Source organism: Lepus europaeus, chromosome 22 (assembly GCF_033115175.1).
Source record: "Lepus europaeus isolate LE1 chromosome 22, mLepTim1.pri, whole genome shotgun sequence".
NCBI lineage: Eukaryota > Metazoa > Chordata > Mammalia > Lagomorpha > Leporidae > Lepus > Lepus europaeus.
In genome coordinates this window covers 26,960,704-26,977,590 of record NC_084848.1, presented here as the reverse complement: position 1 = coordinate 26,977,590, position 16,887 = coordinate 26,960,704, and the positions used below count along the sequence as shown (strand labels likewise).

Here is a 16,887-nt window from a genome sequence, read left to right as displayed (position 1 = left end):
TGCTGGCCAGAAGCCTTGAGCTTTCTGCTCCCCTGGGTCTCCACACCTGGGCTCTTCCTTTCTCTTCTCCCACCACACACATGGCCCAGGGCATTGTCCTCTCCCTTGCTCCATCTTTTCACAGGAGTCCCACGTTTGGACCTCTGACACTGCAGGTTGCACAGGCCTCAGACCATCCTGCCACCCCACCCCAGGGACCCGTCCAGCCACCCCAGGGGATATGTCCCAGCCAGGTTCTGCCCAGAGCCCCAAAGCATCTGCCTCTTCAAACAGCCTGAGTCTTGCTGTCCCTCCCGGGCCCCTGGGGTCCCTGCCCACCAGCACCCTGCAGAATCAGCCCAGTGTTGGGCCCCCGCAGCGCACTGGCCCCTCCGCGCCGCCTGCAGCGGGAGCTGCCAGCTTTTTGGAATTCCTAATCGCTCCTGGCCCCGGTGATTGGCTGCTCAGCTCTGACCCCACTTGGGCTGCCGCCTGGTTGGATAAAAAGGGAATCTCCTTGGGGCTCCAGAGCATTAGACACCGGAGGGGGCACCTGGGACCAACTTCGCAAAGCGGGGACCCCGGCGGGGGGGTGGGGGGAGCAAAAGACCTGCGGCCTCAGCCCCTCCAAAGAGCCGGGAGATGACGGGCAAAGCCGGGGAGGCGCTGAGCAAGCCCAAATCCGAGGCAGTGGCCAAGAGTACCTCGGGGGGCGCCCCGGCCCGGTGCACAGGGTTCGGCATCCAGGAGATCCTAGGCTTGAACAAGGAGCCCCCCAGCTCCCACCCGCGGGCTGCCCTAGACGGCCTGGCCCCCGGGCACCTGCTAGCGGCTCGCTCTGTGCTGAGTCCGGCGGGGGTGGGTGGCATGGGGCTGCTGGGGCCCGGGGGACTCCCCGGCTTCTACGCGCAGCCCACCTTCCTGGAAGTGCTGTCCGACCCGCAGAGCGTCCACTTGCAGCCGCTGGGCAGAGCGTCGGGGCCGCTGGACACCAGCCAGACGGCCAGCTCCGGTAGGTGAGGGCGAGGCTGCGCGGCTACCGGACTGCGGGCGAGAGCCGGGAGCAGCCCCGCGCCCTCAGCTCTCGCCGGCCGGACAAGGCCTCCGCCGGGTGGAAAAGTTAGTGCCAGGCCGAGGGGTCGCAGCCCGCACGGGGCATTGGGGGCCCAGAGGGTGCTCGGGCCCCAGTATTCCCGGCCGCCGCTCAGTTCTCCAGTCCCCGCGTCCGGCCCGGCTCGGCCGCAGCGCCCCGTTGGGACTCCACTGGAAGCAGGGTGTGGGGTGTCAGTACCCACGGCGCAGGGTCCCTGGGATGGCTGGAGGTCCCCGGCCCGGCTGTTCCCCTGCGGCCCCGGCCGCCGAGAGGACCTAAGCTCTTGGAATCCGCGGCTGTTCCCCGCGCTTGGCGGCCCAGCAGCCCAAAGTTGTTTTTTTTTTTTTTTTTTTCCCCCACCTTGTCCTTCCTCCATTCCCAACCCCACGCATTGGTCAGCTGAGGGTTGATCTGTCACCCCAGGAACGAGCGGGCACCGCAGCGGCCGACCCCGCGGAGGCGCCACACCAGCTCGGATCCCTGCGCTTCGCGGGCTCGGGCACCCCGAGTGACCTCGCCGCGCCCTCCCTGGGCCACTTTGCTGGCGCTGTGTCCCAGCCCCCTCGGCCCACCGGCTTTCGTGTGCGCTCCGCAATTCCCCCGGTTTTTCGTTTCGTTATGTTATGATTTTTTTTTTTTTTCAATTTGGAAAGGCAACGAAAAGTGGCGCGTCGCAGGCTCTCCAACCTGGAACAGGGACGCATTGTGCCGGCACTGAGGAGGGGGCTGTGATTGCGAAGCCCCCAGCCCTTCCTGGAGCCCGGGTCTCCGCCACGCGGCCCGGCTCCTGGGGGCCAACTTTCCGCCCGGGACGCCTGGGCTGCGGGCGCAGGGCAGGGCGCAGACTCGGGAGCGTGGCCGGGGGGCCCCCACGACTCCCTAAGGCTGCTTCGCTCTCCCACCGCCCCTGCCCCAAGCGCGCCAGGGCCTTTGCTTCTCGCACAACGAAATCTGCTTAAAACCTCCAGATGCCGGCGCCTGCGTGGGTTGGGGCCGGCCGGGGCTCAGGGATGGGCGCGGTGGCCGGGGGTCCTGGAAGGCTTCCGGGGGAGACCGCAGGCCCTGCGGCTCCCGGAGGGGTCCGGGGCTGGGGCCCTCGCGGGCTGCGGGTGCGGCCAAGCGCACTCCATCTGGTGCCGCATGCCCCTGCGTCCGCTTTTCAGATTCGGAAGATGTTTCCTCCAGTGACCGGAAAATGTCCAAATCGGCGTTAAACCAGACCAAGAAACGGAAGAAGCGGCGGCACAGGTAAGGGCCCCGCGGCGCCTTCCCGGACCCCTCCTGTCCCTCACCGCCCTGCTGTCCCCCATTTCGCTCTGGGGTCGCTCGGACCCTATTCTCACCGACCCTCGATCCGAGGCCCCAGGCCGCGCCGGGGCGCAGAGACCGGGGCGTTGTTTGGGGCTGTCTGCCCGGGCCCTGGGCCCTGCGTGCGGTGCCGGATGACGGCGAAGTGTGGCGGGGTTTCTCCTCCCGCTGCGGGAGAGCAAAGGCCCCACGCTGGGTGCGAAAGGGGTTGGCGCCCCGGATCCCCGCTCGGGCTCATCCCGGAGACCGGCTGCAGACCCCGCGGCGTGCGGGGGGCTCCCACCTCCGGCTCCCCAGCCCTCTCGCCGGCCCCGCGGCGTTCTGCTCCCACCGTTCCCCAAGGCTGGAGCGGAATCAGCCCTGAGGGAGCATCGTCTCTTGGCCTCTGCTGTTTTAATTCTTAGCTGTCCGCTCCTCTTCCGAGCGCCTCAGTTTCCCCATCTGTAAAATGGGGGAGGGGGGAGAGCAGGGTGTCGGAGGAACGGTCCCCCAGCCCTGGCTGCGGTGTAGACTTCATGGAGAGTTTTCTAAAACGTGCCTTTCGCGGAGTTAAAACGCAATAGATTCTAGACACAGAGCGGAATAGTATCCGCCCTGTCCCCCGTCCGTCCCCAGACCCTCGCTGCGCTCAGGACCTTGTGTGAATTTACGCGGAGGTTTTTAAGGGAATAAAAGAACGAGAAGCAGAAATCTGCCTGCCTGTGCTCCCGGGTGAGGCCCCTGCGCTCACCTCCGGGCTGTTCCCCCATGTTCTCTGTGTCCCGGTCTGGTGCCGGCGGCCGCAGAGTCCCGCCCGGGCGCGCTCCGACCCCGCGCCCCCGGCGCACCCCTCTGCCTCCCGGGTTTGTTCCCAGGCTCTGCGCACTCTCTCGTCCTTAGCCCTCGCAGAACTCCCCCGCTGACTCCCGTCTTTTTAAACGCCCCTTCCTGCCTTCTCCGGCCCGGGGGCTCTGCCTGGGTGAGCGTGAACTTCGGCTTGCTTTTCTGGGTCCTCGGGTCATTACCTCCGCACAGCTGTTTGCTTCTTAGTCCCTCTAGTTTTATTTAAACGGAAACATTTTATAAAAAAGTCTTGTCATTGGTCCTTTTTAATATCCATTCTCACAACAAATATTCATGAAAACGCCTCTTAGGCTCCCATCTCGGCTGGTGTCGCTCCCAGGCATGGATGGGGCCATGCAGGGAGGTCCGGCTCCTGTGCTGTGTGTGTGTGTGTGTGTGTGGGTCCCAGAGCGTGGCTAACCTGGGGGACCTCATCCACCAGGTCCTGGGGTCTGGGACTGTGCTTCCTGGTGGTACTTGGAGCTGTGTGGCTGGCGCTTCAGGGTCCGGAGCTGTGTCCTCACTCCCCTCCTGCTGCAACAGGGAAACCTGCGGGGGCTTTGGGGTGGGGATGGGGGACTTGGATTTCAGTTTCTGGTGCACGAAGGGAGCAGGTAATTGGAAAGGGAACAATAGCTTCTGGTTTCTGTGCAGTTTTTAATTAGTAAAAAACAAAAACAGCGTTTTCCTGAGCTTCTCTCACTTAGGGATTTGGGAGTAGGAAAGCCTGGAACCTGGGGAGGAGATGGGGTGAAAACAAATCAGGCTTAGCAGGCATGGGCCGGGATGGGGATGGAGCAGCCGTGTTAAGACGGGTATCCGCTCTCCCCGGTGCGGGAAAGCTCAGACTGGCTAGACGGGAGCCCAAGGCTCTGGGTTCTGCACAAGCCCGCGGCAGGGTTTGGGTCTCCCCGTGGGGCAGGGGGACCTGCCTGGAGTGCATGCAGGGCCTGCGTCAGATGTGCACCTGCTCAGAGCTGGGAATTAGGGGAAGTCAGAAGGATTTTTTTTTCTTTCTTGTTTTGAATGAGGGCCCAACCCAAGGTGAGGTCCTTCAGTGATTCCGAGTGACCAGTAATCCACTCTTCCCTTTGGCTCTGGCCAGGTCCCACTTCCTGTGTGCCTCAGTTTCCCTGGCCTTGGAGAGGACTTGCACTTTTTTGATTACTTATGTTGCTGATCTGTTCGGGTGGCAGAATAGATATGCAGAGCAACAGCTCTTCCAGACTCAAGAATTCGCTTTCTCTGTCGATGCCAATCCCACATGCCCCCCTCCAGCCCACCCCCGCAAGGACAGACACAATGGTTTAGAATCAGACCAGTCTTTTTCTCTAAGGAGCGCAGTCTTCCTCCCACGCATACCCCTGCGTGACGCCTCAAGGTACTCCAAGGCACCTGCAGCACAGGGGACAGATGGGGCTGAGCCCTGTAGCTTTCCCTTGTGTGGGGTGAGGGCACGGCATCAAGGGATTCCAAAGCCCCGCGCCGGTGGCAGGGTGCAGATCCCGGGCGATCCAGCTTCCCAAGTTCAGTTTGTGGAATCCACTACCTTGTCTGCTGGCTTGGTGGGGGTCCAGGAGAAGGGTCAGAAAGAGAGGAGTTTGTGGCTGTGAGCGGCGGTCTTGTGGGTTATCTCAGAACGGGGATTTGCCAGCCCCCTGACATCAGACATCGGGGGCAAATGTTTCTGTGTTTGGAAGCACATTCACTGGTGGCGGCTTCCTAGGGCCAGAGAAAGTAGTGTTTTGTTTTGTTTCGTTTTACCAGGTCTTTAAAGCAGTTTTTGTCACAAAGTAGGTCAATGGGAGCTGCTCTTTGGGGGGCGGGGGGGGGGGCTGTGCCCGCAGGCTCTCCGTGTCTGAATGGGCGCCCGCCTGCATGTGGCAAGGTTGGAGCCGGGAGAAGGAGCCAGCGCAGCTCTGGGCAGCTGGTTGCTCTGGGTGGTGGCAGAGAAAGGCAGATAAGGGGGAAAGCAGGGCTTGGGGCAGGGGCCGGGCAGGGGCAGGGGTGGTTTGAGGGGCACAGAGCCGCAGCTGCCTTTGATCTTCCGGTGAACCTTGCGACTTTGGAATTTTACAAATCAGCTCTAGAGTCTGTGAGAGGAGCCCGCGGGGCAGGTCTGCCTGGGGCTGGGGTGTTTGTGTTCGGGGTGGGCACCTCGGCTCTGTGCTTGAAACAAACATGGGGGGCTTTGGGCAGTCTCCTAGGATTTTCTTCTCCTTTTTCTTTTTTTTTTTTTTAAGATTTATGTATTCATTTATTTGAGAAGCAAAGAGAGAGAGCAGAGACAGAGAGGCAGGACAGAGAGATTGTCCATCCACCCGTTCACTCCCCAAATGCCAGCAACAGCCGGGGCTGGACCAGATCGAAGCCAGGATCTCCAGACTCCCTCCAGGTCTCCCACGTGGGCGGCAGGAACCCAGCTACTTGGGCCATCACCTGCCGCCTTCCAGGCACATTAGCAGGGAGCTGTACAGGAAGGGGCAGCCGAGCCTTGCACCAGGCATCTGATGTGGGAGCCGGATGTCCCAGGTGGCCGCTGAGCCCCACTGCCTCACATTGCCGCCTCCAGGGTCTTGTTACCACTTGCTCCAGGGAGAAGCTTCCCAGGGCGAAACCATGCCCACCCCCACTCCAGGAAGGTGGCGGGGGCCTTCCGCCTTGAGTGACGGAAAGTGGAGAGAGAGACAAACTGGGAGAGAGGAAGAGAGTTGGAGAGAGACCCGAGATAGAGACAGGGAGAGCCTGATCTGGGCGTGCTGGGCCAGCCCCGGAGTCTCAGGGAGGCGCCCTGTTCTCTCTGAGTCCGGCCTTTCCATTTCTGGAGTCCTGAGGGTCTGGTTTTGCCCCCTCAGGACGATCTTTACCTCCTACCAGCTGGAGGAGCTGGAGAAGGCGTTCAACGAGGCCCACTACCCAGATGTCTATGCCCGGGAGATGCTGGCCATGAAAACGGAGCTGCCGGAAGACAGGATACAGGTAACAGCCTGACCCCTGTCTCCCACGTATCCCCATCCTTGGGGACACCTGCCTCTCCAGGGCCCCGGATACCTGTGACCCCAGTCTCCGTCTCTGCTACGGCCTGAACTTGCCCCGGACGTGGCTGGGGGTGGACAAAGGCTTAGTGGCTGTGGCTTGGCCTGCTTCTGTGGACTGCAGCTTCCAGAGAGGCCTGTGATGAGAGAGGGGGGTGCCAGGTGGATCCTAGGTTCCAAGCAGGGGCTGCTCCAAGGCCAAAGGTGGCCCCAGGTATCTTTGGGTGGCTGTGAAGGGGGAGGTGGTTCTAGCCCTGCCCCAGGCTGTTTCCCTGCTCCATGAAGGAGCTGCTGCCCCACCCCCACCCGGCTACTCCCCATCACCCCCAGCCAGCTGGGGCGCCTTCCTTCCCTCCCTGCGGGCAGTGCTGGCCCTGCCCCAAGCACCCGCTCCTTTACTTCTCCTTGGTCTGCCCCTGGGATGCCAGCCTGCAGGTGCACCTCACCCTGCCCTTCCTCCTCTGGGGCAGTTTGCTCTGGGCTGGGGGTCCTCCCTGAGTCCTCCTGGTGGTGGCAGCAATGAGAACTCTCTATGCCTGGAAGCCGCCTACCTGCTCCCTCGGTGGCCAGCTCCCTGGGGTGGCTGGGTCACTTCTGTGGCGGGGGTGGGGAGGGAGGTGGGGGGGGTGGGGGGGTGTCTGGATGCTTTCCTAGGCAGGGCCTCCAGGAGGTGGAGTGGGGGAGGGGATCATTTCCTGAAGACTTGGCCTTGCCTTAGCCGATCTCACCCCAAAACTGTCATCCAGTGTCCAGAGAGGGGTTTGCTGCAGAGGCTGGGGCAGGGGGCAAGGTCCTGACTTCCTGAAGGACCCACTCCCCTCCCTCCCCAAACAGGGTCCTTTGTGTCTCCAGATAGGGTGTGGGGTGGTGATGGGGGCGCAGAGAAGGAGCTGAAGAAGGGTGCGTGTGCTGCTGTTCGCTCCCCATGGAAGGATAGGGATCGGGAATGGGGCCGGAGCTGCTTTTCCAAGAGGACCTTCCTCTCCCTGCAAGTCTATTTGGAATTTCAGCGATGGCTTTCAACACGGACAGTAACAATGAGCTCAATTATTCATAAGCAGATTACTTTGGTGCATGATCCACGGCTCCGTCCCGCCCACCTCCACCCAGGGGGCAAGCCGGGTGTTGATTCTGAATCTCCCGTGCGTGTGCCTGCTGCCAGGGCCAGTCCCTGTGGTGGCCGTGTGGCCGTCACCCTGCTGGTGGAAGTCCTCACTGCGTGAGTGAGTGGTCAGGAGCCGCAGCTGTGGTTCGCAGAGGCTGTCCTACAGGCTGGCTGTGGCTGGGGTGGGGACAGGCCGGCCCTGGGCTGCCGTCTTGTAGCCACGAGGGCTGCAGTGGGCGTGTGCTGGACTCAGTTGGGTCCTCTATGGGTGGTGTCTGAAGCCATCAGTGCCAGCAGGGAGGAGCAAGCAACATCTGTTGCCCTGGGGTTGGGGGCATTGGCCCGGGGATTTGTGGGAGGATCCAGGCAGGAGTCTCTCAGACCCTGGGTGCCCCATGTGGCTAAACGCTGCCCCCAGAAAGTGCTTGGGAGGTGGGGAGTAGCCCTGGCTCAAAGGGCGTTAGTGGCTGGGAAGGATCTTGGTGCATATATATGGGTAACAGTCCCAGCCGTCAGTGCCAGAGCGGCTTCCACGCACCAGGTGTTCTAACCATGTGACGCACACAGGAGCAGCAGGGTGGTGTAGTGGTTAGAGATGTGATGGCCCATAGCAGCCCAGTATTCAGAGCAGTGCCTGGCGTGTGCCCCGTCTTGATGACCCCCACAGGGCAGTGATCATTGGCCTCCTTTTATTTATTTATTTAACAAAAATTTTTTAAAATTTATTTGAAAGGCAGGGTTACAGAGAGAGAGAAGAGACATAAAGAGAAAGGTCTTCCATCTGCTGGTTCACTCCCCCAAATGGCCACAACAGCCAGGACTGGACCAGGCAGGAGCCAAGAGCTTCTTCCGGGTCTCCCACGCGGGTTCAGGGGCCCAAGGACTTGGTCCATCCTCAGATGATTTCCCAGGCCATAGCAGAGGGGAGATCAGAAATGGAGTAGCCAGGACTCGAACCAGCACCCATACCAGATACCAGCACTGCAGGTGGCAGCTTTATCCACTACACCAGCTCCAGAAACTAGTCTGAAGGAAGGAAGGAAGGAAGGAAGGAAGAAAGGAAGGGAGGGAGGGAGGGAGGGAGGGAGGGAGGAAGGAAGGAAGGAAAGTCCCTAGTCACAGTGTTACAGGCGGGCAGATGCTCTTAGGTGAGTTTGGAAGAGAGACCGTGTCTTCGCTCCTCCGCCTGGAGCAGCCCAGTGCTGACCTGTCTTTGGTTTCCTGTCCAGGCAGAGTCTGCAGAGCTCGGGGTGAGCTGGGGCTCATCAGTTCCATCTTACAGATGGGCTAACTGAGGCACACAGGCAGATTACGTTTGGTGCATGATCCACGGCAGCCTGGCTCCAGCCCACCCACCCCCACGCAGGGTGCAAATTCAGGCCCCAGGCCCTCTAGCCTTCCTCATCCTGTTGATTAGGTGGGAACAATGGCTCTGAAAATGCACAGCTGCCCCTCCCATGCCAGCCCCTGCCCAGCCTGTGTGTTGGGGGGGGGGGGAGGGGATGGGGGGCAGGTAAGAGGAGCTATTACAGGTGTGGGGACAGGAATTCTCGGGCTGGGATGGACAGGTGATCAGATGCCTGGGATTCGTTCTGGCTCTGACAACCGCCTGGGCTGCCGTCAGTGGAGTTAGACACGGATCAGGGGGACACCAGTCGTCCCAGGAAGACAGCTGGGCACGCACCACTGCTGGACCAATCCACTTTAACCCTGCATGTATCTGAGGCCTGCTGTCTGATGTCCAGGGACCCCACAGTGTGGCTGTGAAAACGCAAACACGTTTCTCTGACGTTTTAAAAGGTGTAAGATATTCGTGTATCCACCTGAAAGGCAGGGAGAGAGAGACAGAGGGAGCCCATGCACTCCCCCAGTGCCAGCGAGGGCCAAGGCTGTGAGCTGCCAAAGTTGGGAGCCAGGAACTCCATCCAGGTCTCCCACGTGGGTGACAGGAGCGCCACTCCTTGAGCCACCACTGCCGCCTCCCAGGGTCTGCCTCAGTAGGAAGCTGGAGTCAGGAGCCAGAGGCAGGCTTGAGCCCAGGCGCTCCGCTAGGGGACACAGGTGTCCCCGTCCCCCTGTGTTTCACTGTCAGCAAGTCCAACTCCACGCTCAGACTACTCACTTGTAAAATATTGCCGATGTCTTTCCGAAACGGTAACTTCACTTCCGTGGTGTTACTGCTGCTGGGTATGACATCCTCGACATTGGCCCAGAGACGAAGCACGTGCCACGTCTTCGTTCGCTAAACCCTCACAACAAGCGCGCTGAGTCAGATGTTACCCTCGTGCCCATTTTCTGGATGGAGAAACCAAGGGCCCGAGAGGACGGCAGTCGACTGGGATTGACACCCGGTCCTCACCCCGGACCACGCGCGAGGTCACAAGGTAGACATGAGCGCGGTCTACACGGACCGACGGCATAATCACAGCAAGGGCTATGTCTCCAAAAAATCAAAATGAAGACGTCAGTCACTGCTGGCCGAGCCAGAGACCCGCCCTGGGTGGAAGAGGAATGGGCTTCCAAACAGCCCTGGTTTCCTATTTGGGGTCACAGGTTCCGAGAACAGTAAGACTGGAGTATTTCCAAGTATTTGCTTATTTGCGTGCGGTGTTTTTTTTTTCCCCCCCCAGGTGAAAATTGCACTTATTGTAAAACGCAAACACTGCTGAGCCACAGTTTTTGCAAAATGAGCAGCGTGTGTGCCCCTCCCCCACCGTGCGCCCCCAGCAGCTTGTGTCTGTGGAGGGGGAAGTTTGCCTTCTCTGCCTCTAATGTCCGGGTCCTTGGCCAAGGGCAGAGAACAAAGTATTAGGGAGTTGGATTTCCGGTGGGGGAGGCTTTGCTGTGTATCTCAGCCCAGGACCTTACTAGAACCACCAGGGCATAGTCTGAGATACCCACACAGGGCCCCCAGCTCCCCCATATCCTGCTGTCATTGTTGGAGCAAGCACTTTCGCGTCTCTGCAGGGGAGCCTGCGTAGTCAGTGCAGGAGGTCCGCGGCAGAGGCTGGGGTAGAGGTCTCGGTGTTGGAAGTGGCAGGGAGCGGAGTTTGGGTGTCCAGGGCTTGGGTGTGGGAGGAAGTGACCTGTTAGGGATGCTCCCTGCTGTGGCCGGAAATGTGGGCAGAGCTGCCCCCTAGCGGACACCAGAGGCTGCAGCAGGTCGGGCTCCCCTGAGCTCCTATGGGCCTGGTTGGGGCTGAAATTCGGTGTGGGAAGCGCTGAGCAGGCAGAGTCAGAGGCCCCTACACATTCATGTTTCCAGCCAGAGGTGTGGAAAGAACCTGCGTGACCGTGACGGACACTTCCACGTGGCCATGTATGCAATATGGCAAGATCAGCAGGCGGGGCTAGGGACAGGGGAGGTGACCAGAGTGGCTCCCAGCAGAGGCGCATCCCTTGGGCAAGAAGTCCCTCTGGACCCAGTGAGCCCTTGCAGGTCCCCGGGGCCAGGCGCGCACACTGCCGACAGCTAGCACCATCCTGCCGGGCTTTCTGCTCGCCACTTGGGCACCACCTCGGAGAGGACAGGTACCGGGAAGTCCAGGCTCATTCTCAAGCCTGGTGACCCTTGGTGACCCGGAAATGTCAGGCAGGGTCCCCGTCCTGGCCAGGCTCCTGACGCAGGCTCTCCTGATGAGCTTGGGAGCAGCCGAAGCCATCAGGAAACCAAGCGAGCGAGGCCCTGAAGGAATACTAGCAACTTCTCAGGACCGAGAGCCAAGGTGGGCGCAGGGGCCGACACTCTGGGAAGGAATCGCCCAGGCAGGCGACCGCAGGACCGAGCCTCGCAGGGAAGGTCGTCCTCATGCGTCAGCCTCAGCGGGCGGCGCGTCTGCCCAGGCAGGCAGGTTTTAGCTCTCTCCGGTGCCAGGCCTTTCCTGGTGTGGTTTTATTTCATTTGCAACACCCCCTGTGAAGAGGAGGCCTCAATGCCAATGGGGGGGGGTGGAGAAGGAGCCAGGAGACCACCGCCTACAGCCCCTGGAGCTGAGGGGGTCCTCCATGGGGCCTGCAGGTGCCACTGGGCGGCCTCCTGCAGCCACACCTCAAGGGCCGGCAATACAGCAGACAGGTGCAGGGAGTGGCCGGGGCTCCTGGCGCTGCGGATGCTGGAGGGGAAGCTACTGATGTCCTGGGCCTCCACCGGAACAGTAACAGTCAGCATTTATTGAGCGCCTTCTGTGTTACGAGCAGTGACTATGCCCTTGCAGTCATTTCATTTAACCCTCAAAACAGCTCTAAAAAGCTGGTGCTCTGGTTTTCCATTTGAAGAGCCTGAGACCATGAGGTCATGTAACATGTATTTAAAAAAAAAAAAGATTTATTAATTTAAAAGGCAGAATGACAGAGTGGAGCAGAGAGAGACAGAGAGAACTCATTTCCCCAATGGCTGCAACAGCCACGGGTGGGCCAGACAGAAGCCAGGAGCCAGAACTCCACCCGGGACTCCCACATCAGTGACAGGGGCCTGCGCACTCAGCCTTCTCCCCTGCCTCTCCGGGCGCAGCTCAGCTGGGTGGGAAGCGGAGCAGCCACGCTCCGACACGGGATGCCGGTGTTGCCAGCTGCACCGCACGGCAGTGTCTCAGAGCCGGGAATTCCAGTTCAAGACAGGCTGACCTCAGAGCGTCTCAGAAACCTTGACGTTCCGTGCACGCGCTGGGCAGGGAAGAGCGGTCAGGGTTAACTCCAATCGCGTGTCCACGTCCTTCCATTATTACCATAGCTTCCTTGGCAGCCATCCTAGAGAGAGCCGGCTTCTGCCGCCCAGGTTTCCCCCATAACTCAGAGCAGCATCTGGTCTGTGCAGAGAGCCAGACATTCCGGGAGCCCATCACCGAGGGTCTGGATGACTCCCGGCTTGAGCGACCAGCTGGCACCCGCTCCCCGGGGACCGGATCTGCAGGCGAAGTCTCACGAACAGCCCAGTTGTTCATCTGCCCGTCTGAGGAAACCTAGGGAAATGGCTGTGAGTCTAGAGCCTGCCCAGGAGCTGGGTTCCAAGTCTGTGTTCCCTTCCTTGTTTCCTGAGTTTAGGGCCTCCATCCCACAGCCCCGCCCGGCTCCGGAGCTCCTAAGCCTGGGGAAGCCGGGACAACGCACCTGCCCAGGTACCTGCACTGGGCCCGCCAAAGGCATCTGTGCTTGGGCGCCCCGCGGTGCCTTCCCCAGGACCTCTGTATCCAAACCGTGCTGGGAAAGGCAGGTTCTTTCCCAAGCTTGGCATCAAAACTCAATTAGCGGAGAAAAGGGGAGCTGACCCCATGTGGTTTCCTCAGCTTTGATTAGGAGGTGCTGCTTGGCCGCGTTACCTAATGTGGCGCATGCATCCCATATTTTCTCTAAAAGTCCCACTCTCCGGTCTGTCCCCGGACTAGGAGTCGCAGACCTGCTGCTCTACAATGCACTGCCCTGTGGTGGCTTTCTGAGGGTCACAAACATGGCCTTTCTGTCCCTCTGGGGTCGGACTCGGTGCCCGTGACGCCATCGCCCCCTGGGCCTCATCTTTGTTGTCTTCAGGAGAGGTGGATGGAACCAGAGCCACTTAACACGTTTATGTGGATTATTCCTGCTCGGCTTTTGCAAACAGGTACCCGTAGAGGACAGCCGAGCGAGAGGCGCCGGACCGGCCGCAGGCCCTGGGGAGGGGCCCCGGCTGGGCAGACGTCCCACAGCCCTGCAGGGAGCCGGGGTGATTCGGGGACGCGTGGAGCCGGGCGCGCAGGACCTGCAGGTGCCGTGGAACCCGATGAGGGCAAAGTTGCGGGCGGCACGGCGATCGTGGGTGTGGCGGGGCCCACGGCGCCTGAAACCGTGTCGCTCCCGTTGTTAGAGGATCCGGGCTTATTTACATGAAGAAAGGCCGGGTTCCATACGTTTGGGCCAGCTTGATGCGTGCGGGCGCGGGGACTGAGCGCCTCGGACTTGCGGGCCATGTGGGCGCCTCCAGAGCGCCCCCTGCCGGCTGCGGCAGGCCTCGCTTCGCTGCAGCTCGCGGCCGCCCGGCGCCCACTGCGCCACCTGGCGGCGGCGGCGGCGGCGGGAGAGGCAGGCTCCCGCACTCCCGAGGCCCCGCCCGGCCCAGCCCCGGCTCCCGGCGGCGGCGGAGGCAAGCGAAGGGTTAAGCTGTCAGCGGTGCGGTGTTAAACAGGTGTCAAAGGCGCCCCATATATCTGCAGATTGAAATCAAATTCTTTGCCGTATAAAAAGATAAATTACCCAGGCGCTGCCGCGCGTCCCACTCATCACGCCAGCGCCAGACGGCAAGCAATTTTTTTTTTTTAATGTGCTAACGACCTAATCAAGCAATCAAGCCGGAGAAGATTGCGGAGTGACCGGGGCAGCCATCTGCCGGCGGGCCCCGCATTCATTCCCGCGCCCCCGGCCGGGGCGGGGCCGGCTGGGAGCCGCTGCGGGGGAGGCGGTGGGGGAGGGGAGAGCTGCACAAATTAACACCCAATTTTCCCCGTCTAATTAGTTAAATGAGAAGTGTTCGGGGGTCCCCCGGGGAGGGGGAGCGGCCTCCCCAGCATTAATTAGTGCGGGTCAATGCCGCGGCTCCCGCGAGGGCCGCCGCTTTAATTTCCCGTGATATTTCAGTGCCTGAGGCCCATCGATTCAAACTGAAATTAACTTATTTTTCAATCAGCCCGGGGCTGCCCCTGGGGGTGAGTCTTCTTTTGCCGCCTCCTGAATAGAGCCGGAGCAATTTTTCATCAAAAGCGGATCCCTCGGCCGCCGGGGCGGGGGCGGGGGGGGAGGGGGGCGTCGGCCGGGGCCGGAGCCCCCGGGGCCCCCAGCGCGGACAGGGCCCCGCGCCCGCCGATTGCTCCCGGGATGGGGGTCTGGGGTCTCGCACCCCCTGCAGGGACCACGAGAGGGAAGCTCTCTGGAGAGCCGCCGTGGAGCCCTCCCTCCCCAAACAGGGCAGGGATTCTGGGGTCTTCTCCCCGAACCGGGCTGGGGTGGGCCGGCACCCCCCAGGGCACCCCTGCGTCCCCTAGCCGGCCCCTCGTGCTCGGCGTGGGCGCCCGGGCGGCTGTGGCGCGGCGGAGCGGGCAGGCGGTCTGGGCCGTGCCCGCCCGGGGACAGCCGGGGGACCGGGGACCGTCCGCGGCCCCGGGCGCCCTGAGCGAGCCTTGCCGCCGGGGCGGGCCCTGGAAGGAAGGCGTGCTCCGCCGATCAGACCAGAGCTTGTGAACACGCGGCGTGTAAGCCCCGATTCTCAGCAGCAACCGGGCCACACCTGCCACGGCCCACCTGGGAGGTGCCTGTCTTCCTAGAGCGGGTTTGATTAAAAACAAACAAACAAACAAACAAACAAACATTTTGCACATGGTGTTCGCATAGGACGTGACTAGTCTTTCTGATCCTCCTGTCCCCCAGCGCCTGGACCACCCCCGGGGCACCGCTCCGGGCAGGCCCTGGGTGAGGGCCCCTGACCTGCCCCTCTGCCCCTGCAGGTCTGGTTCCAGAACCGCAGAGCCAAGTGGAGGAAGCGAGAGAAGTGCTGGGGCCGCAGCAGCGTCATGGCGGAGTACGGGCTGTACGGGGCCATGGTGCGGCACTCCATCCCGCTGCCCGAGTCCATCCTCAAGTCTGCCAAGGACGGCATCATGGACTCCTGTGCCCCGTGGCTCCTGGGTAAGAGCCCGCACCCTCCTTGGGGCCCTGCCCCTGCTGTGAGGCGAGCGGGCTCCCTGGAGGAGGAGGCTGGGGCAGCGGGACCCGGGCCACAGCGAACAGGCCTCCCAGGGCAGGTGGGCCTGGGGCCTCGCTTCTACCCCTACCCCTCTTTCCTGGGTGCCAAGGACCGGTGTGGATGGTGTGTGAGTGGATTTTCTGGTCCTGTGGGGTGTGTGTGTCTGTCCCCAAAGGGTGCCTTTTCCCCTAGGATCAGCCCTGGGAGAGCTGAAACAGCTCTCTTGTCTGTGTCCAAAGGATGCCTTTCCCCCACATCTCGGCACCTTCCCTCTCTCCCCACCTGCCACCCAGTGTCTGCGACAGCACCAGGTGCTAAGCAAGACCTGAAACCCCAAGCGGGGGCACCAGGGAGCTAATATGGTGCCTTGGAGGGGCCTGCCAGAGGGGTGTGGCTTTGGGCCCAGGGTCTGTGCCTCCTCCCCCTTGGCCAGATGTGGGCATGCCCGGGGGCTGGCATGAACCTGTCTCAGCTGCTGGTCTGCACCCCCCAGCCCCCCACCCCGTCCGGGCCACCTCTCTGCCCCGACCCCAGCCCAGCCCAGCCCAGCCCTGGGATGCGCGGGACTTCGGTGTGAACTAAGGCTTTCTGCTCGTCCTTAATTCTGGCCTCTCTCTATCTTTGCCGTTTTTTCAGTTCAAGATGGCTTTCCCAGGCGCTTTTCTAAACCCGAATACCAACAATTCTTTCTAGGGATGCACAAAAAGTCGCTGGAGGCGGCGGCCGAGTCGGGGAGGAAGCCCGAGGTGGAGCGCCAGGCCCTGCCCAAGCTCGACAAGCTGGAGCCGGGGGAGCGGGGTCCCGAGCCGCAGGCGGCCCTCTCCCAGGAGGAGCTGCGGGAGCACAGCATCGCGGCGCTGCGGGCCAGAGCCCAGGAGCACAGCACCAAGGTGCTGGGGACTGCGCCGGCGCCCGGCAGCCTGGCCCGCGGCGCCGAGGAGCCCGAAGAGGCGGCGGCGGCGGCCGGGGACGAAGACAGGCCGGCCGGGAAGCTGAGCCCCCCGCGGCTTGAGGACGTGGCTTAGGTCAGCCGGCCCAGGCGCTGGAGCGCCAAGACTCTGTGGTGCTGGGAGGTGCTCGCCGGGCCAGGCTTGGTGGCCTCTGCCACCTGCCCCGGCCCGCAGGCTCTGGTACCCCCGGCGACTCCAGGCACAGCTCAGTTGCGGCCATGGTCGGACCTCGCTGTGACGCCCCACCTTAGGCTGCCCTCACCCAGCACCCCTGCCTCAGCGGCCTTCCTGCTGCCCCAGAGCCCACCACCCCTCAAGCTGCTTCCACCCCATCCCTGCGGCCCTCACTGTCCCAGCGCCCGCTCGCTCTCCGTGTCCCTGGTGGATTCCGCGCACGCCACACCTGAAGCTGTTGCTGAGAACCCATGGCCTGCCGCGGTCCCGAGGCAGATCGGGACCATCCCGCGCTGAGGCTCCAATCTCCCGAGCACCCCGGTCCTCAGCTACAGCCTTCTCCCCGCGGCCTGGGCCCCTGCTGGGGTCGGCCTTGCTCGGCAGGCCCAGAAGCCTCTGCGAGATCCCTACAGTGTCACCCTCGGGCACCTGCCCTCTCCTTGCCCGTTCTGCTGCATGGCTGCCAGTGCCGCTCATGGCCAAGTGCGATACCTGCGGGGAGTCGGGGTCCTGTGCCCCGCGGGGAGGAGGCGCATCTCACAGGCGCTGTGGCCCACCGCACCTTTCTGAAGCATGTATGTGGCCCGTGACCTTGACCTGCCGGGCAAGACTCCCTCCCCCCAGAGCTTCCTGCAAACTGCGGGTTCCTGTGTGCCCTCCTTGGAGCAATCCAATCCAGCTATTAACTCACAGCTCCGGGGCTGCAGACCTGGCCT

The 16,887-nt window shown here is 62.2% G+C and overlaps 1 protein-coding gene across 1 annotated transcript; it reads left to right on the top strand.

The window, feature by feature from the left end:
• Positions 1-621: 621 nt before the first annotated feature.
• VSX2 (visual system homeobox 2) lies at positions 622-16,072 on the top strand. Its single transcript, XM_062181713.1, has 5 exons — positions 622-991; positions 2,236-2,320; positions 6,058-6,181; positions 14,809-14,989; positions 15,741-16,072. The coding sequence occupies exons 1-5, from the start codon at positions 622-624 to the stop codon at positions 16,070-16,072; spliced, it is 1,092 nt and encodes a 363-aa protein (XP_062037697.1).
• Positions 16,073-16,887: the final 815 nt, after the last annotated feature.